The 20,606-nt window shown below is 47.1% G+C and overlaps 1 protein-coding gene across 2 annotated transcripts in view; it reads right to left on the bottom strand.

Annotated features, from left to right (window-relative positions):
- The window catches only part of Kcnip1 (potassium voltage-gated channel interacting protein 1), a 400,602-nt gene extending 389,714 nt beyond the window's left edge, over positions 1-10,888 (bottom strand). The window contains exon 1 of one of the 2 annotated variants that reach the window (XM_017802635.1): positions 10,412-10,888. In XM_017802635.1, coding sequence (XP_017658124.1) covers positions 10,412-10,499 — 88 coding nt within the window. In that variant the 5' untranslated portion in view covers positions 10,500-10,888. The remainder of the gene's footprint in view (positions 1-10,411) is intronic. The other variant, XM_017802634.2, reaches the window with a different exon arrangement.
- Positions 10,889-20,606: the final 9,718 nt, after the last annotated feature.

The following is a 20,606-nucleotide window of genomic DNA, read 5'->3' as shown; positions in this document are numbered from 1 at the left end:
ATAAATGAAAAATGAACCACATTTTCATTATCCACTCATCAATTGAGGGACAGTTAGGTTGTTTCCATCTCTTAGCTATAGTGAAAAGAGCAGTAACAAACATGGATGTACAAGTGTCTCTGCAATAGGCTGAGTTCTTTGGGTATATGCCAAGCAGTGGTATAACTGGGTCAAATGGTAGGTTCATTTGTAGTTTTTTAAGAGTTCTCCAATGAACCACATTTTCATTATCCACTCATCAATTGAGGGACAGTTAGGTTGTTTCCATCTCTTAGCTATAGTGAAAAGAGCAGTAACAAACATGGATGTACAAGTGTCTCTGCAATAGGCTGAGTTCTTTGGGTATATGCCAAGCAGTGGTATAACTGGGTCAAATGGTAGGTTCATTTGTAGTTTTTTAAGAGTTCTCCACACTGCTTTCCATAGGGGTTGAACAAGTTTGCAGCCCCACCAGCAGTGAATGAGTGTTCTTTGATGGGACATTTTATATCCAAGCCATAACACCCTTCTTTTCTCTGAGACACAGGTCTCCATCTCAGGTGAGCTCTGTACCTTTGGGGTTCTTGTGAATGTTAAGATGTTAAGTAAAAAGGTGGATACAGGGTGCACAGGTCATGCTGGGCACACAGCAGATGCATGAGCATTGTTGTACATATAAGTAATAAAAATTTAGGTTCCAAGACTGGAATAGACCTTTGGAACCAACAGTTCTATCATTTTGGAGATGAACACATGGAGGACCTGAGAAAAGAAGCTGTCTGCTCAGTGCAATGTTTTGAAAAATCATCTCTCCATAAAATTCATCCATTGAAGTAATATCTACCCATTTTAATGGTGTTTAGCTGTGGGGTCTTTAAAATATTTGTTTATTTATTTTATTGTCATATATTTATTGTACATAGTGATGAGTTTCATGCAGACATTTTATTTTTATTTTTATCTTCAAAAAAATCAGGTTTAAATTGATAAAAGGGAGAAAACTTAGGAGCTGCTGTTTATTTTTATTTTTATATTTTATTTTATTTATTATTTTTATTTAGGGTAGGAGTATATTTCCTGCATGTGTGTAAGTGCACTTGTGTTGTGCAGTGCCCACGGAGGTCAGAAGAAGGTGTTAGATTCCCCTGGAACTGGAGCTACAAACAGTTGTCAGGCACCATGTGGGTGCCGGGAATCGAACTCTGGTCTTCTTCAAGCACAGCTGGTGCTTTTAACCGCTGAGCCATCTCTCCAGTCCTTGTGCAGACATTTTAATTAAAAATACCATGTACTCTGACCATGTTTACCCCCTAAACTCTCTCCTTCCTCCCTCCTCTCTCTTACTAGTCTCTTTCTTCTGTAACATAATACCATGTCTACTTCATGTCATATATGTGACATTATGTACATACACAAATGCACATACATATCATGTATCGACAAAAATTCTAACATCTATAAATGAGAGAATATTTGGAAAGGATATTTGCCTTTCCAAATCTGGCTTATTTCTCTTAGTATAATATAAATTAGTCTAGCTACTATGGAAATTAGTAATGAAGTGTTTCAAAAATTAAAAATAGAACAATTATATGATCCAGTTACACCACTCCTGGGAATACAGCCAAAGGAATCCCACTACAGCATGCACAGAGATACCTGCACATCCGCGTTTACTTGTGTCACCATTCACGACAGTCAAGTTACAGATTCAGCCTTGATGTCCATAAGGAAAAGGTAGAATATATCCGCAATGGGATTTTATTGAACCATAAGGATATGTCATTTTCAGAGAAGTGGATAAACGTTTTGGTAATGTCTTTGGGAGGTGACTAGGTTGTCAGGGTGGGGCCTTTATAAAATATCCAGGTAGCCAGTTCTAGCTCATTGACATAGGAACACAGTGGGAAGATGACTGGAGGGCCAGTAGAACCTTGGGTCATGCTGTCACTCTGATCTCAGATTGCCAGCCTCTAGAACTGAGAACTAAATAACTCTCTCTAAGCCACTCAGTCTGAAGCATTCAGCATAGCAGCTTAAATGGACTAAGCAAATGTGACGACTTGGATTCCAGGCCAGGTCTCACTACAAAGCTGCTTTTCTTTTCCCTTTAAGGACACAAAATGGCATGTTGGTGACCTCACCCAGAGAAGACCAGGACAGGCCTTGTGTTCACAGTCTTCCTACCCCTGCCCTGACAGAGGAGGAAGGCTTTCTTCAGCCTTCAGGCTGCAGATCTGTGGAGCTCAGGAGGGAGGTCACTAGAGATGCTAAGTGACTTCCCCTGAGTTTTTTTCCTGGGGTCGTTTTTTTTCTTTTTCCAGTTGACCTAGGAGCCTGGAAAATTTCCTAATTTATGCTTCCTCTGCCTATAAGATGTTCTCCTCAACTTCCTTCCCTACTGTGCCAACCCGCCCTTAGCACCAGATCCCACTTCTGCCCTTCAAGTTGGGATGTAGACAGACACTCAAGAGGATCCTGGCTTCGCCTGAGCTGTAATGGACATCTCTGCAGACACTGTATGGACCGCTTGCGAGACTGCTGTGAGAGGCTAACAGCGAGGCAGAGAATGAGAAAAAATGAAGGAGAAACAGGGCAGGGGCCATGGTCCTACCCTAGCTCATCAAAGACATACTAGCAGGTTGCTTTTGCTACCCTTTATCACAGAAATTCAGAATGGGGAGACTGGGGAGTGGAGTGTCCAGAAATAGTCAAAGATAGACCTCTAAAAGGGATGTTGGGCACAGGACTGATGTTACTAGTACCTAGTTGTCATTTGTTCAACATTCATGGGGTGCAGGTGCTTGGGAGACCTATTCTCACAAGGTGAATGCCTAGGTGTGGATGATATTCACAGGGGTTGATGGCCAATAGAAACATAGACATCCAGCTGTTGACAGATTCTCAACCATGGAACTTATTGAAGTCACTGGGGGTAGCTGAGATAACTTTGGTGCCTCGAGACAGGAGAAAGAAGGAGGAGCTGGCCCATGTAGCCTTGTTTCTTCCAGCTTGGCCTCATATATCCTTACTACAAAGCCAAGTTGAAGCATGAGAGGAGAGGAAAGTGGGTATCTAGAGATTTACTAGGCAGCTGCAATGTGCTGGGCAGTGTGTGTTATGTACCATCTCAGTCTCCAGTGGTCCTCAGACATGGGTATCTTTGGCTCCATTGTACAAGGAAGGACAGGGATTCAAGACAGGGAGAAGCTTGCCTAAGGAGTTCTGCCAGACCTGGTGGATTCAAACACAGCCTGTTTGGGTTTTTCCCTGTGGCTACATCATATCACTACTTCACCCTTGGGAACCAACAGCTTTGGAGAACTTGGGACCCGGAGTTTGGTGAGAGAAACAGCTCAGGAAGATCCTGTAATCCTAGAAGACCTGGTTTATCCCACTCTTCCATGTGCCAAGGATTCTCAGCCCACAGTGCCCCCCGACACCCCTGGCATACAAAGTCCATTTCCAGCTACTTTTAATTTGGAGCAAACTAGCTGCTCTCCCAGGTTCCTGAAGTTAATAGGATGTCTGTATAGCATTGCCAGGCTAAGCAGCCCTGAACAAATTATTCCTGCCTGGTATCAGGGTTATCTAGAGGAAAGGCCAGGAAAACTGAGAGAGAGTCAGCCTTAGCAGGTGGCGGGGAGTGACTTCCCTATGACTATGGAAACTCAGAGAGAAGCTGACCAAGCCAAAATGGGTCAGGGAAGTGATGGTCCTGTTATAGAGGAACAAGGATAGGTACCTGCAAATTAGAATGAAAGCTACTGGACATGGGGAGAGCCAAGGCAAGTGCAGACCTCAGTGTGATAGCTCTGATCTACGGCCAGAGAGGCAGGTAGGACCCAGAGGCCCCACTGGTTGAGTGTTCTGCCTATGTCAAGGCACCAGTACTCAGGGACTTTGGTACACAAGGAGCAGGGCCATCTGACATGAGCCAAGTGCTGACTTGTCCTATACTGCTAGGACAGTGAGCTAACAGGGCTATGGCAGTAGGAACTCTCTCCCAATAGCAAGAAGCAGAGCCGAAAAGCTGAGCTTCCATGGAACAGATGCTGTCTTTCTTTAGGTAGAGGCCATTATCACCTCACAAGTCTCAAGTGTGAAGGCCATTGCTTTCCCAGACAATTCCCAACTGCCAACTCAATGCCAGATGGCCTACTACCCCAAACAGTGCCTATATCCCTATGGATAAGACCCAAAATTTCATAGTTGTTCTATAAGGAGAGAAAGGGTGGGGACAGTCCCTCACTGGCAGATGCCTTGACACCATCCACTTGTCCGAGAGGTGACAGGGGTGCTGTCTTGCTGCCCTTAGTGTGCAAATGCTTCCTTTCCTTGAAAATTTTATTTCCTAACTCAGGTCATGCCTCCTGGAATTCGCCACAACCCCTTGCATGACAGTTTCTTTCCTAAGGAGATCCAGCTGGTGTAACAGTTCTTGACAAACCTACCAATGTGATGAAAGATGGAGACTTCTCTACTGGGTAAGATGGGGGTGACACAGGTGGGACATCTCCACAGTCCTAGAGTCAGGGAGGAAAGTACCTGCTCTTGACCCCACAGTACCTGGGTTCTAATTCCAGCCCTACCACCTTCCAACTGGGCCACCTGGCTTAGCTAAACATGCTTCTTCACCTGTTAAAACAATCATTACAGCTCCTACTTCCAGAGTTGAGACTGGGCCAGGCACGGGAGGTACGCAACACTGAAGAGAGGACTCAGCCTCAGCCCTCTGCAGCTGCAGGATGGACATCTGCCCTACTCTCTGCCTGCCCTTACTGCATGACCCAAAGTAAATGAAAACACATTCCTGTCCAGTTGACTTTACTAGTCTGCTTAGGGAAGCTTGGGCAACTCACTCAATCCCACACATCTGATAGACAGCAGAGTTGGGATGACAGCTCAACTAGCCTGAGGCAGAACCCACATCATGTCCAAGGTCTGACTCTAGATCTGGAACAGCAGCAGAGAGGAGGAAAGAGGAACAGTGTGTCTTCAATAGGTCTAGAGTGATGTCCAAGGTCTGACTCTAGAAGATCTGGAACAGCAGCAGAGAGGAGGAAAGAGGAACAGTATGTCTTCAGTAGGTCTAGAGTGAGGTCTTGCCTTGCTAGGAGAAACATTCTAGAGTAAGTAGGAGGGGGAGTCAAGGCCAAGGCTTTGTCCTTGACATAGATCTCAGCTCCCACAGGCCCCTCTTGCCCCATTGCCTCATGGGTGGCCTGGACCATAGTACAAACTCCTGGATTAGGTTCCTCCCTTCACTTACTTTGGCTTTGGTTTCTGTGCCTTGGGTGGCACATTTGTTTCCAGTGTACAGAAGACGTTTTGAACCTCCTCAGCCAGTATGTAGCGTGTACCACTTCTGGTCTCTAGTTCTCTGTCATGGGCTGGGAAGGAAGGAGATGTAGGTACCTCAGATCCCTGATCTGTTCAGGCATGCACTCAGAGATTTGGCTTCTCCCAAGTTATACAGTAAGTGACAGACTGGTTGTGGGAGTCATGTGTATGTGACGGGGAGGATGATGGCAAGAGGCCAATAGCTGGTGTCTTTCTCTGTTGCTCTCCATCTTCATTTTGGAGACAGGGTCTCTTACTGAACCTGGAGCTCAAAGATTTGGCTGGCCAGCAAACCCAAGGATCTTCATGTCACTGCCTCTCCAGCACTGTAATTTTATAATAAATAAGAGCCACCATGCCCAGCTGTTACATGGGTGCTAGGGATCTGAACTCAGGTCCTCATGCTTGGGTGGCAAGTATTTTACTCACTGAACTGTCTCCTCAGCCCGGGAGTTATGCTCTTAACTCCTAGAAAGGAAAACGGGTAAGAGAGGTGTTCAAACATTGTCTCATGGGCCAGCAAGATGGTTTAGCAGGTAAAGGTGCTTGCCAAGAATCTCAATGATCTGAGTTCAATTCCTGGGTCCCATGTGATGGGAGGAGAGAACTGACTTCTTCAAGCTGTCCTCTGACTTCCACATGTGAGGCTGTGGCATGTGTGTGCCCACTCCCTCTCTAAATAAATGTAATAACATTTTAAACAAACATAATGTTCTGGATAGCTTTAGTGTCAACTTGACACACCTGGGTTGAGGGAACCTTAGTTGGGGAATTTCCTCCATTGGACTGGCCTGTAGCCATGTCTGTGGGGCATTTTCTTGATTATTGAGTGATGTGGGAGGGCCCGGCCCACTGTGGTAGTGCCACCCCTGGGCAGGTGGGCCTATGTTGTATAAGAAAGCAGGTAGAGCAGGGGCCAGGGAAGCAAGCCAGTAAGCAGCGTTCCTCCATGGCCTGTGTTCCAGATCCTGCCTCCAGGTTCCTGCCCCGAGTTCCTACCTTGCACTCCCTGATGAACTGTGACCCGGGAGATGTGAGCTTGATAAACCCTTTCCTCCCCAAGTTGACATTGGTCAGAGTGTTCTGTCACAGCAATGGAGAAACAAACTAGGACACATAATCTCCCACTCCAGGCAGGCGCTTCAGAAAGCAAGCTTGGCAGAGGGAAGTCAGTGGTATAACATGATCCAGTGCTTAGATGACAGGGCCAATGCCATCACAGACTATTCTCAAGGGACTGCTATTGGTCTGTGCTGGATCCCAGTGAAACAACCGATAAGAGAGAGCACATCTTTGTCCTGAGCTCTCACAACCCAGAGAGAGAGAGCAAGCCATTAACAGCAGCCAAATTAACCCCATTCACTGAGACAGTGCCAAGATGGAGGGGGCACTAGAGCCAGTCTCCTGTAATCCTAAGGAGGGTGCTATGGTTGCAGTTTATTGATTAGGAAACTGAGGCCAGAGGTGAGGGACTCAGCCTGAGTTAGTGCAGACAGTACTGGAATGCCTCCCTCTGGAAAGTCATGATGCCTCTCATCACATTTGTGACTTTCAGTTTTTAAGCTCTTACTTCTGAGATGGGGTAACCCTATGTTGCCTTTTGCTGGCTCCTAAGAGACATGCACCACAAATTATGATCAAAGCCAGGAAGAAAAAGGTTAAGATCAGTGAGATATGTGTGCAGGAGACCTGAGCAGTTCATCTCCGAAGCAGGTCACTGATAGGCAATCTGGGCCATTTGGTACTTTGGACCAAGGACAAAAGGAATTGCAGGCATCAGGAAAAGATGACCAAGGACCAGGAGCTAGCAGGAGAGGAAGGGGTAGATCTGAGCCTTCTTATTCCCTAGGAATCCCGGATGGTGGTAAGAAGTAAGCAACTCCCAGGACCAGAAAAAGGCACATTGTAGATATTTTTTATTTCCTGAGTCTGAAAAAGACAAAGACGAATTCTTCTCTGGAGGGTTGAATTGTAAATCTAGATAGAGCTCAGGGCAATGGATGAGGGACAATTGAAATCACAGTGAAAACCAGAGATCATTAAGCAATCTTAACATCTCCATGCTGGGTACAATCTAAATCTATCTGGAGTGGGGTCTACATATCAGAAAGCTAGTCTGGGGGGCTACCTGCTCCAGACCTGGCCTGACTCCCATGGTCATTGCTTACTTAACAAATATTTAACCAACACCTGGATTTGGCATCACCAGTGTCTCTGCATGTTGTTTGGCTCAGAGCCAAGGTTATATAAACATATTGGGGCTCTTTGCAGAGCTGAGACCAGGGGCATAGGTAGAGCTAAGACCTGAGTCTCCCCCTGGTGCCTGCTGTGTGCTGCCTTCCAGAGCCTTGGCTGCTGAAAAGTTGATACTGAAACAGGCCAGAGGAAGGCTGGGCAGACACCTGGTTCCCAGCATCAGTCCCCATGGAGCCCCTTATATGTCACATGGTTCTCAGCTTCTGGGATTCTGAGTAGGGAGGGGGTGCATCCTGCTCCCACAGCTGGCTCCTCTGCAGAGACTGCCATCTGAAGCTGTTTTCTCTGCCAACATCAATCTTTCTCCCCTGCCCAGCTGTAAAGTGTGTTAGTTACTTTTCTGTTGCTGTGATAGAAACACCATGACCAAGGAACTTAAAAAAGGAAGAGTTTATTTAGCTTATGTTTCCAAAGGGGCAAGAGTCAGTCCATCATGATGGGAAGGCATGGTGGCAGAGGTGGCTAGAGGAGGAGCAGAAGCTAAGCTCTTACATCTTCAAGCAGGCACAGGAAGCAGAAAGCATCTTGAGAGCTGGTGAGGCTTAAGAACTCTCTAAGCCTGCCCCAGTGCTTCTTCCAGCATGGTCACACCTTCTAAGACCTCCCAAAGAAGCGCTACCAACTGGGGACAAAAATATTCAAATACTTGGAGCCTATGAGGGACATTCTCATTCAAACAACCACACCAGCTCTGCTTCCCCTCCCATCTCAGCCTAGCTCCTCCTTTTGGAGGAGCCCCTCAGTCAGCTTGGGTACTTGTCTTCTGTGCTTGTTGGGCCCCAAGCTTCCCTGTATTTTAGAGCTCAGTGTGGAGTGATGACCAGATAGAATTCGTATGCTAGTATCTCACCTGCACTTCTTGATGGAGGACTTGTGTCTGTGAAGTCATGTGTCCAGTATCTGAGTGTGGCACATGGGAGGTGCTTGATATATAAATGTTCCTGTTCACTTATTCTAATAGCCATCTATCTTTCCTCTAGATGTCTGTGTCTCTTGTACAAACACACACACACACACACACACACACACACACACACACACAGTTTTTTCTATACACCACTTCTTTGTTGACTCACTTTTACATGCTCACCCCTATAGTTGCATAATGTCATTTTGTGGTCTGGTGTGTAAAAACCCACTGCGGTTAGCTAAATTAAAGAGTTTCTAGTCAAGGTCGTAGAGGGGATGGATATGAGTTCCCCACCACAGACCCATGCCCATCACAACCTCTGACCCCTTCTTTATATCTGGTCACTCCATAAAAGGACATGGACTTCCCTAGGCCCTTATACTCAGAGATAGATAGGCAGGAGGTAATGAATTTGTTCTACAGAAGAAAAAGCCCCAGAGAGGCGGCTGTGACTTTCCAGATGGCAATGTCCAAGCTAAGACCTAGGCTTCCAGCTCTCAGACTGGAGCTCTTGGTGCACATCCTGGAAGTGAAGGTGGGGGTCATTCTCTGAGGTTGTAGAACATACTCACTTGTCTCTGAGGATGAACAGGGAACTTTGGGAAATCTCGTCCCTCTGCATTTTCCTCCAGAAAGTGAAACCACTGGGCACCGTTACTGCTGTGCCCCTCCTGTCCTGTTCATTGTTCTAAGCCTCTAGTAAATCAGCCAGGCAGCCTGACCCCCAACACTAGATGCTTAGTTCCTCAGAGTACCCTGAAGAGACAGTGTCTTAGTTCAGGGGAGCAGGAAAAGGACAGGAGTCACAAAACAACCCTGGAATGGGGATAAGGGTGTCGCATAATCCTACCCACACCTGCTACTCAACCTAACACGGCTGACCCGGCGCAGCTGGGTCTCTGGGCAATACCGTGAGAGCTGGCCACCACAGCCTTCACTCCTTCTTTTGCTAGAGTTTGTGGGCTCCTTTCCCTCAATATTGTGTTTTCTGCTTCCAGGTTCTCTCTCCCCCCCAAAAGGACTTGTGTTTCCTGCAAGAGGGCATGAATATTTAAAGACATTTTTTCAGCCAGTGGAAGCACACTACACTGCTGTATTCCCTTTAAATTTATATCTAGAAACTTTGCCTGAGCATCTCCCTGTGCCCCACCCTCTCTGGCACAGATTACCAAATGGGGTCCCTGAGAAGTTAGCTTTATTGCCAGGGGTTGGGGAGAGACCAGGGCTGTCAGCCCTTGTGGGCTGCAGATGTGTGCAGTCCTGGTTCTGCTCCACAGCCACAAGGAGAGCTAATCTGTAAATTGCCTGACACCCCAGTTCTTGGAGAAGCAGGAAAATCAGAGATGGGAACAACTATCCAAGACTGCATGACAGTGAACAGAAGCACAGGACCCTGGAATCCCATGGGAGATGCTCTCAGCACACACCTGAAAAGCTGATCTGGATTCTGGGTTCACCAGTGCAGGTTAGCTTTGGTCTGAGGGTCACCTCCTGCTGCCCCCCTCCAGCATCTCTGCCGTGCAGAATCACTCGGGGCACACTGCATCGAATCTCTCTCTCTTATCAACAAGACACAACACTGTGGATAACTTCTTGAAACTCCAGTCACACCAAGCCGCTTCCAGGGCTCTGGAAAGGGTTCTGTTCCTCTGCCCATCTATAACCAATCAGCCACACACTGCCAACTCCATTTCCAAACTTCCAGGCAATTACAGCTGCCTGAGCTTCCTGGGGGGCTGCCCACCTGTCCAGAACGAGGGCCCAGGTTGTCAGCAGCCTCAAGTCCCAGATGCTTGTTTCCCCAGCTTCCTTGGAGACTCAAGACTCCAGCACACCAGGACCGGCATACTTGGCACACGGAGGCAAAGTGACCAGTCAGGCCACATCAAGGCAGGACACAAAGGGAAAGGCCAGTCTCCCTACCTTTGCTGAGGGTCCCAGTGATGAGCTTAAAGATGGTCTGGGCAAATTTCACCAACCCGAGCCTGCATCTTTTGGAGCAGCCGCTCATGGTGGCAGAGGGGAGGCAGGCTTCTGTTGTCAGCACCCGAAAGGGATGGTGCCCACTTCGTGTGCCACTGGACCTTGGAGCTTGCCTTGGTGAACCTTGAGAGATAGGTGCACCCCAGGAGCCAGTCTCCGGGAACAGCACAGCTGCCTCTGCAGCGAGAGTCCAGCTTCTGCATCCAGAGAGCCTGCAGGGCAAGCCCTCCCTCCCTCCCTCTCTCCACCCCTTCCTGCTGTCCACTCAAGTCCTCACCACAGGAGCACCTCGGGATGCCAGGGCTAGGACAGCACTGCCAGGGTACCTAGGGCTCAGACAAGACTGAGGATGAGAGTGAAATTGAGCAGAGCAGGGAGGGAGGAGCTGGAGCCCTCCCAGGTTTTGCTGACTGTCTTGCCTACATGGCAGCGGTAATGTAGCAATTAATACTCCAGTCAGAAGGGAGGGACTGCTACGCAGAGAGCACAGCCCCACCGCTCCTGCGCTTGCTTCTCACTTGCTTAGCAGCTCACTCACTCTCGCACTCTGTCCTTCCTGCTTAATCTAATAGATCAATTCTCAGAGCCTTGATCAGGATCTCAGAGAACTCCCCACAGAGCAGGAAGCTGGGGCTGCCTGGAGGCACTCTGTGGAAAGTTTGTAGGCAGCCTGGGACCAGCCTGATTTGCATCACAGAGTCCAGGTTGAGTGGGGAGCTTCTGGGGAGCTGATCAGTACACCCTGGATGGAGAGACAGCTGTCTGCTCATCCAGCAACCGAGGCACCAGCACCAGGGCAGCAGATGCTCTTTCTGGCCCTGACTCAAAATGGTCAGTGGCTCTTACTGCCTCCTGGTTTGAGGGGCTCTATCTCAAAAAGAGCTGGCTGAATCACAGTCTCTGCCGCTGTAGAGCATGAAAGAGTATGGGCTGCCTCACAGGGATGGGAAAGCAGTGATGTTAGCCACAGAAATAACACAGAGGGGTGGCAGAGATTTAAGCATCTTGACCACAGTACAATGTTATACAGAGTGGAACTGAAAAGCCATATGCAAATGTGAAGCCCAACCATTGTTTAATAAACACGTGGCTGTTATTCTGTACAAGCCTGTGTGGGATAGAAGGGACATTGGGGGACATCTCATTGCTCTCCAGTAGCCCCACTTTGCTTTCTTGGTGACTCAGAAGGTCTCTGTGGTGGGTCTTGACCATGATCACCATATGTGGATGCATGACAGCTACATGCGTTAGTTATGAAGCCCCTCCATTTCTCTGAATCTGGCCAAGCCCTGGGAGAATCTTTCTCTTCCTTTCCACCAGCTTCTCTCCCTGTGATCTGCCGCTTTGGGATGATCAAGAGGAATAGGTTAGGAGCTTCAGATGTAAACCTGGGCTGACAGATCGCTAGGTAAGCCAGAACTCCTGCTCTGTACCATCTGGTCTCCTCCCCATCTCTTGGGAATCATACGGAAGTAAATCTTAAAGAAACAGACCTCTGCCCTACAGGGTGGTCACGAATAAATTTCTGTCCCAAGAAGAGACCTGGGAGATAATCCTTGGCTTTTCTCTTAAATCGTCAGTCCCTCCAGCCATGCCAGCATGCTGTGCCTCTGTTTACACAGCGGTGCTGGCTGGGAGTCCTCCACCATGCCTGATGTCTTTGCCTTGAAATGGCTACATTACTCACCCTTTACCTTAAGGTCAGAAGCTCCCATTAAAACACACATAGAATCTGGGAATGTAAATGGTACTTAGTCTTTTCTTCACGTACTCACTTGTCCAGTACTTACTTAAGTTCCCAGGATGTAGAAAAGAGCTCATGGAGTCTGCATTCAAAAGCTGAAGACAACAGGTGTGGGTGTCCGATGTCAGCAGCAGACTGCGCCCCTGCTCAAGAAGAGCGAGCTCACCTGTGCCACTGAGTTTCCCTCTGCCACCTTTTATTCCTTCTAGGCTCCTCAGCCTATTGGACAGTGTCTCTCTCATTTAGGGCAGGATTTTTTCCCCTTGGTTGGTCTCTCAAATGCCCATCATTTCTGGAAGCATTCTATACACACTCCAAAGTGTACTTGGCTAATTTTCTAACTAACAAGCAAGATTAACCACCACACTTAATCCTTACTTCTTGGATTTGAAGGTTTAAATGAAATTAACATGCTCATTACAGAGTCTGACACAGTACATGGCGAAGGTAATTGCGTCAATTACAAAGGTTAGTGTTTCTGTTTCTATTGATCACACTGGTACTGTTCCTGCTCTCATTTCCAGAAATAAAACTCCATAACATCTACACGATTGGCCAAGGACGTGCCACTTCAGTCCTGATTCTGGAATAACCCGCTGCTTGCCCCATTCTGTGAGAATGATGTGGAAGGCTCCAAAGTAAGATGGAATCTTGGTTCTCACACAAATCCATTATAAAGTCACTACTCATATCAAGTGAGGGTGAGAAAATTCCAGAAGAGGCAAAAGAGGTTGCTGATATTGAGGGTATGGTGAGTGGGAAAGAATTCCTAGGCATGGGAACAAAGCCAGTATGGGAAAGGAGAATGAAAGCAAATGGAGGGAGGGTGTGTGGACAAAACCTCACATTCCTGGGAATAGCAGAGCCAGCTCCCGCCTTCGTCTTCCTCAGGGGCAACGCAAATCTAGGCATCTGGATTCCTCTTTGTTCTTTCCAAAGTGTCATGTCTTACATAAATGAGTCAGGCCCGGAGAGATCAGCAGCATCCCAAATACTGGACCGCAGTAACCCTCAAAACGTAGACAAGGTTTTCATTGTCCTAAGAACATTCTTGAAGAAGGAAATATTGGGTAGGAGCATACAAGATAAAATCATGCTCTGCCTAAGGAATGTGCTTTTCTAAAAAGAAGAAACAGGACAGGAGGCTGGAGAGATGGCTCAGTTGATAGGAGCGCTTGCTGGGCAAGCAAGAGAATCTGAGTTTGGATTTCAGCGTACAAGCCAAAAGCTAGGTATGGTCACATATGTGCCTATAACTCCAGTGCTGTGGAGGGCAGAGATAGGAGGATTACCAGGGTTTGTTAGTGGCCAGCCTAGCTCCAGATTCTCAAGAGAACAAGAAGGAGGATAATAGAGCAGGACACCTGACATCCTCTACCCAGCATCTTCCCCTGGCCTCCACAGGTGCCTATATCTGCACACATACATGCATACAACACACACACACACACACACACACACACACACACCATACACAGAAAGAAAGAAAGAAAGAAAGAAAGAAAGAAAGAAAGAAAGAAAGAAAGAAAGAAAGAAAGAAAGAAAGAAAGAGAAAGAAAGGGTGGGGAGGAAGGAAGAAGGAAGGAAGGAAGGAAGGAAGGAAGGAAGGAAGGAAGGGAGGGAGGGAGGGAGGGAGGAAGGAAGGAAGACAGGCAGAAACAGGAGCTGAGTCCTCAGGTAGCATGAGGGAAATTAGATCATTAGCAGGCTTGTAATTAGCCTCTGTGCCACAGATATGCCTTGCCAGGGGAACTCAGGAAGCCAGAGCTACTCTCCACCTGACACAGCTCATGGGAATCTTCACACACTGGCTCCAGGAGGAAGTGGGACAAGTAGATGGGGGCCCCAGGTAGTCTCTGGGCCTGGAGAGGGTACTGAGCCTGACTCATCTGAGTGCAAGGCTGAGAGGGTGTGCATACACACCTTCGGAGAAGAGCAGGAGGGGTGATGGTGGCCACCATTCTCTGAGTTCCCCCTCTGTGTAGATGACTGTCCTGACTAATTTTTCATATGCCAAAACCTCTTTGAGGCAGCCATTATTATATTGCCCATTCTGTGGCCTAGACAGGGAGAGTAATCTCTTGATGGCCACATAGCTGAAGCAGCATTTGAATCCAAGACCATTTGACATTGGACTTCTACATCTATTTCAGGCCTCATTATGGTTCAGAATTAAGGTGACTAGCCTCTTGAGGGAGCTACACTTTGCTTTGATATTGGAAGAAACAAGCAGCTGTCCATTATACTTGTAAATGCATAGAGAGAGAATAGAGACATGGTTCCCCCAAAGAATTCCCTCTGTGGTCACGGTTGTGGGGTAGGAAAGGAGGCCGAGAGGGTGGTAGCTGGAATAGGGTGAGCTGCTGAGCAGTGGAGGGAAAACATGTGATCTGCTTAACAGGGTGTTTCATAAAGGGACTCTCGAAGCTGGTGCCGGAGAACTCACACAACTGAAAGGAATTTGGATGAATCATGGAGGTAGTGATTCAGGAAGCACTTTCTATGTCTAGAGATGGGCCAGGAGACAGAGGACAAAGGAAGCGAGATGAGGTTCCCTGGAGCTAGAACCTGGGCAGAGGGACCCTGGAAAACAGAGACAGAGACACAGTCCTCTCAGGCAGGTGCTACTAAGTAGGCACTGGGGTCTCCCAGCGAGAGTGATGAGGCTAGCCCTAGGCGTTCAAAATCTCAGTGTTGCTGCTGCTGCTGCTGCAACTCAGAGAAAAGGAAGCCCTGCTAGTTCTAAGGGGATGCTGGGTGGGTGAGGACAGCCTGCAGGGACCATGTCCCTTCCTCCAGCAGGCATCTCCTCTGTCCTACTGGAGCCTGGAGAAGGAGATGCTGGCGGAGCAGAAATGTGGTTTTCAGTTGCAGACTGCACATCCTGAACCTTGACTCTGTCAAACCTTTAATAACCATCATGGTCTAGATATCTTCTTTGCTAAAACTCTACCATCCCTTTGCCTTCATTTTTGTTCATTCAACAAATATTTATTCAGCACCTACTATGTGCCAGCCACTAGAGATCCTCAAGTGAGTAGGGCAAATCCCTTCCTGTATGGAACTTGCAGTTTAGAGGTTGAAAGGGGAAGTTTGCTCAGGCCACATACAAATGAGAAAGAGAATCCACAGTAAAACTAGAGAGATGCAAACAATAAAAAGAGTGGTCAGTCTGTGCTTTCAATCAGCAGGACAGAGACCTCCCAGAGCTTGCTAGCCAAGTCCTAGGAGAACAATCATGAAGGAGATGAGGGCAGATTCTGTGGTTCTTGTGATCATCATAAAAACATCACCATGATTTGTAACTCTGGTCAGATGCAGCTCAGGGTACTGTGTTTGGATGATCTCACTCCAGTCATGTAATAAACTCACGAAGTGTTTGGGTCTTGTTATTTATTATACCCATTTTATAGATAAGAAAGTGGAGGTTTACATGGGGCTCTGTGATTACATCAGGGGAGGAGGTAGAGCTAGTGGGACTGGTGACCGATGGGGGCTAATTCAAGGGAGCCCTTAGAGGCTCCAGAAACAGAAACAGGAAAAGTTCTAGAAAGATCAGGTGTAGGGAGAGAGCTAGCTTCAGACTCTGGATGTCTTAGAGGGGAGAGCCATTGAGCTAGTAGATGGAAATGGAGGTGGAAACTCAGGAGAGTAGATTGGAACTTGAATTCTTATAAATAAATGATTCTCCTTGCTGCTAAGGAGGAAAATAAATGTTGCATCCCAGCAGGTTCCAAATATTAGCATTTAAATACAGGCTTATACAGGTGGGTTAAAAAAAGACAATTTCTTAAGACTTAAATCAGTTTTTCTTTTTCCTCTAAGCCTTAGAAAAATCAGTTCTGCCTGAGTGTGGGCCTCTGAGAGAAGCTCTACTTGCTCCTGGGTGCGCCGGCTCCATGTTCTCTGTGGGAGTTTGTGTCTTCTCCATTATAATCGTAAACAAATGATGCCTGAGAAGCTGAGGGCAATTCGTCAGCACTGTTCACAGGGGTTTCTAGGGCTCATTGCATTGAGAGCAGGACTTGTCATCTTGGGACCTCTATACACTCTGCTCTCAGCTCTCAGCAAGTCTACAGCCCACTAGGCAGACTTGAATGATGAATGCAGCTGGAGCTGGGAGTGGGCTGTCAGGCAGAGATGGGGAGAGACAGGTGGTCCCTGAAGCTGCCTTTTCTCTTCCCTCTGTCCCCAGATGCCTAGCATCTCCGTACTCCTAAACTACCCAGGGCATGGCCTTCCCCATTCCACCTTCTGTTCTCATTTGCACCGTGTGCTAAGAGTGAGACTCAGTCCTGGGCTTACCATGGCACTGTGTAATTGCAGATAGAGAAAAGCTAGTTTGAGTAGGATACCAAAGGCACCTGCTTGGGTGTTGGCTGCTCCTGGATGTGACCCAGGACTAATTTTCCTTCTGCTTTCCTTAGTCACTGAACGCAGAGCAAGCCCCACAAAGCACAGGGTCTGGATTTCTGGATAGTTTGATGTTGCTTATTTCTTATTTTCCCATAAAAATCAATGTGTCCTGTGTCCCAGGCACTTAGAGACTTGCTCTTCACAAATGACCCAGCTGGTGTCTCCCATATTCTGCCTTGTGACCCACTGCAGCAGCAGCCTGTCTCCTAGGATGCAACATGGGCCATCTTTCCCCTTCTCCCTTTCCTCTCCCAGCCAGTCAGCCCACACCAGCACCTTGGAATTCCCTTGACCTGTCTTTTTCTTGCTAACTGGATGCACATGCACAAGCTTCTCAGCATGTAACCCACAGTTTGCTCAGTGGGTTGGATGATGGCTCCCCCAAGATGATGTCCAGGTCCTGGATCCTGTGAAAATGAACACTGCTTTAGAAATAGGTCTTTAAGGTGAACTTGAATGAAGCATCTTGGAGTGAGATCATCTTAGAGTATTCAGGTAGTTCCTAAATTCAGTGACAAGTATCCTCATGAGTGACAGAAGACAGAAAGAGGAGGGAACAGAGAAGCAGGCTGAGATGGAAGTGAAGCTGGAAGTCCAAGGATTTCTGGGCAAGCAGCAGCTTTTCCTAGACCTTCTAGGGGGATGGACACCTGATTTTGGACATCTGCCCTTCTGGACCAAGAGAGAGAAAAGAATGCTCTCAGTTTGGAGTCATTTGTTATAGCAGCCACAGGAAACTCATGCAGCCCATCTAAAACAAAGCTCACTGGAGGAGTTAAGAAAAGGGTGGGTTTCAGGACCCATGGCCACACACTTTGGTGACTGGCTCTCAAACCCCAGCAGGTGTCCCAGTCACCTGACGCTGCATTCTGATTTGCTCAGAAAACCAGTGTCCTTTTAATAACTTGCTCGGCAAATTCCAAGGACTAGGACTACGGATTTCATGTGCTGACATCCTCTGTGCCTGGCACAAAGCTGTGCTCAAAAGATAGGTTGAGAAGTTTAACTGAGTGGATGAATGTCACCTGTAAGAACACAAAACCATTTAGCATCTGGAGAGAATGATGCTCCCTCTCCCTTTCCAAGTAAGTGATGCTTTTCATGGTCCCCTGACTTGCAGGGTCAGTCATTTCGTGTAGCGGAACATGTCTCTATAACTTCTGAGTGTCCACTGCCATGCTAGATGCTGTGGTCTAGTGTGGCTTCTTCCCTAAACAGCTCACATTGGAACTGAGTCCCCACTGTGACGGAGAGTGGGGAAATTTAATCTGAGTATGGTATTCAGAGGTGGGGATTTGAGAGGAAAATTGGAGTGGGACTCTCATTACTGAATTTCAGGGGCTTTGTAAGAGAAGAAAGAAGTGAGACCAGGACACACACACACAGACACACACACACTCCCTATCTCTCATATGCAATGCTCTGCCAACAAATATGCCATCACCAGGTGTGGCCCCTTGGCAGTTGTTGGATCTCCAGAATTAGGAACCAAAATAAACCTCTTTTCTCTTCACAGTTTAAAATTGTGGTGTTGCACTATCAGCAACAGAGAGTGATCTAGCACAAGTTCTTTTGTATCTCATGCAAGCCTCACTAGTCAGTCATGTGAGGGAGTTGGTATTACGTTTTACAGATGAAGGGATTGAGTTCAAACAGGTGACATGACACCAAGGTCACACAGCCAGACCCCAATCACAGGCCATCCTGCCCCTTTCTGCAGAAGCATGCTCATACTCACATATCAATTACAGATCTAAGTATTGCTTTCCTAGTGGAACCTTTGGATTGGGGATACTGATGTTCTGGAAAAACTGTTTGTCTTTATTTTTTTTCCTGGAGGGACATGATCTCTGGATTTCTCTTTTTTACCCTTTTCTTTCATTAACCACACATATTTGGAGCTTTAAATGCTGAAGGATGGAAGTGGGAATCAGAGAAGCCAGTAAGGATAAGAGGGACATCATGAGGAACAAGGGAAAAGATAGGAGACATAGGCAGAGCTGCCTGGGAAGGTCCCTCTCAGACAGTCAATGACAGAGTAGGCAGCAAAGGCCCCAAGCCTTTGATAGAGCTTTGCAGAGTGGGTGGTAGGCAGCAGGCCCTGGAAAGTGCCTATCGGTAAAATGGTGGTCTGTCAGGAAGATTTCTGTGTTCTCTGCTACAGCAAAACCTTTTAAATATCCAAGCTGGATGATATTCCATCTCTGCATCTGTTGTTTTAAATTCTGACCTTTCATCCATCCCGTTGGCATACAGACACCCCTAAGATGCTGTAATTGACATTTGTTTTCATTATTACCCCCTTGAGCCTCAGTTTGTTCTTCCTATGAGAGTGATAATACAAACCCACCTCAAGGAGGCCTCATGGTCCCTAAGAAAGCCTGGGGAGAAGCTGATCTTTGTCTAACCTACAGGACTCCTCCTTCCAGGAGTAGAGAAACTCAGATTTGAAATCTGTGGTCCCCAGTCGTAGGGGAGCCCCTGTGCCCTCCACCTGTATAAATATTTACCACAGGACTCCTGCTTTGGCTTCCCTCCACCTCCTTTTCTGCAAGTCACCCCATGGCCTCTAGCTTCCAGGTAGTACTCACTAACAGGTGCTCCTAAAGACCTACCAAGAGTAAAGAGGAGGAGCTTACCCCCAGGGGCTCAGGCAGCAGGAAGATTTCTTCCAGGAGCAGCAGTGATTGCATTTTCTTCCCCCCGGAGATGAATATCACTGAGCAGTGTACCCATCCCTCAATGCTGGGGGGGACTGATGGTTACCAGAACCCATGGATGCTCAGACCCTTATATAAAATAACATGGTGTTTCCATGCAACCTCCTGTATTCTTTTAATTATCTCTGGGGTCCTTATAATACACAATACAATATGAATGCTATGCAAATAGGCTGTATTGGTTAGAGAATACTGTTAAGAAAAAAGTTTGTACATGTTCAGTAGAGATGTTTCTTTAGATTTATTTACACTAATTACACTAATTAATGTATTGATTGATTGATTGATTGATTGATGGGGTGCAAACACATGCCATGGAGGTCAGAAAACAACTTTCTGGAGTTGGGGCTCTTGGAGATCGAACTCAGGTCATCACTTTAGCAACAAGCACTGAGCCATTTCGCCACCCCTAAATTTTTGTTGTATGATTTATTAAACCCGCAGATGTGGAACCTGCTGGCTTGGAACCAACAAAGAGGGAGGGTGACTGGACTGGGAAAACTGGCATAATTTACTCTGCGTTCATAAATACCGCTTAGCATCCTTAGCCTAGGAGCGTTCCAACAGCCACCATCTTAAACTCACATGAACATGCTTGGGGTATTGATGCCTTTGGGAGCTTGCTTGGTTTAGAGCAACATCAATCATGAATCATCAGGGATTTGGAGCCGGTGAGACTTGAATCAACCCGCCCCAGTGCTGTGGTTTGAAAGGGTCTTCCAAAGTTTGGCTTTGGAAACTTAAGTCCCCAATTCACATGTTAATGGTATTTGGAAGTAGCCTTTGGGAGGTAATTAGGATTGGATGAGGTCATGAGGGTGAGGCCCTACTAGTGCATTAGTGGCCTTTTCAGAAGAGGAAGAATGACTGGAGGTGGGACTGCTCTGTCTCCCTGGGAGCTGTCCTCTGCCATGTCAGGATGTAGCATGAGGCCCTCACCACATGCCAGGGATGCCATGTTCTTGTGCTTCCCAGCCTCTAGAATTGTGAGCTAAATAAACTTCTGCCCTTTATACATGACAAGTAGTTTGTTGTAGCAACAGAAAACAGTTGAAGACTTACTTTAATTGTAGCTCAGTTATTCCAATTTTTGAACCTTTAATTTCTTAAAGGGAAAGAAGGAGCTCAAGAGAGGTAGGGACCATAGGAGAAGGGTATTAGTAAGGGAGAAAGGGGAGAAAGGGGGCACCTTAAGTGGGAAAACCATGATGGAGGGGTGAGACAATGCGAGAGATAAACAATGCCTAGCTAGTTT

Source organism: Nannospalax galili, unplaced genomic scaffold (genome assembly GCF_000622305.1).
Source record: "Nannospalax galili isolate Female #2095 unplaced genomic scaffold, S.galili_v1.0 scaffold104, whole genome shotgun sequence".
NCBI classification, from domain to species: domain Eukaryota; kingdom Metazoa; phylum Chordata; class Mammalia; order Rodentia; family Spalacidae; genus Nannospalax; species Nannospalax galili.
This window is presented reverse-complemented; position numbering and strand designations above follow the sequence as displayed.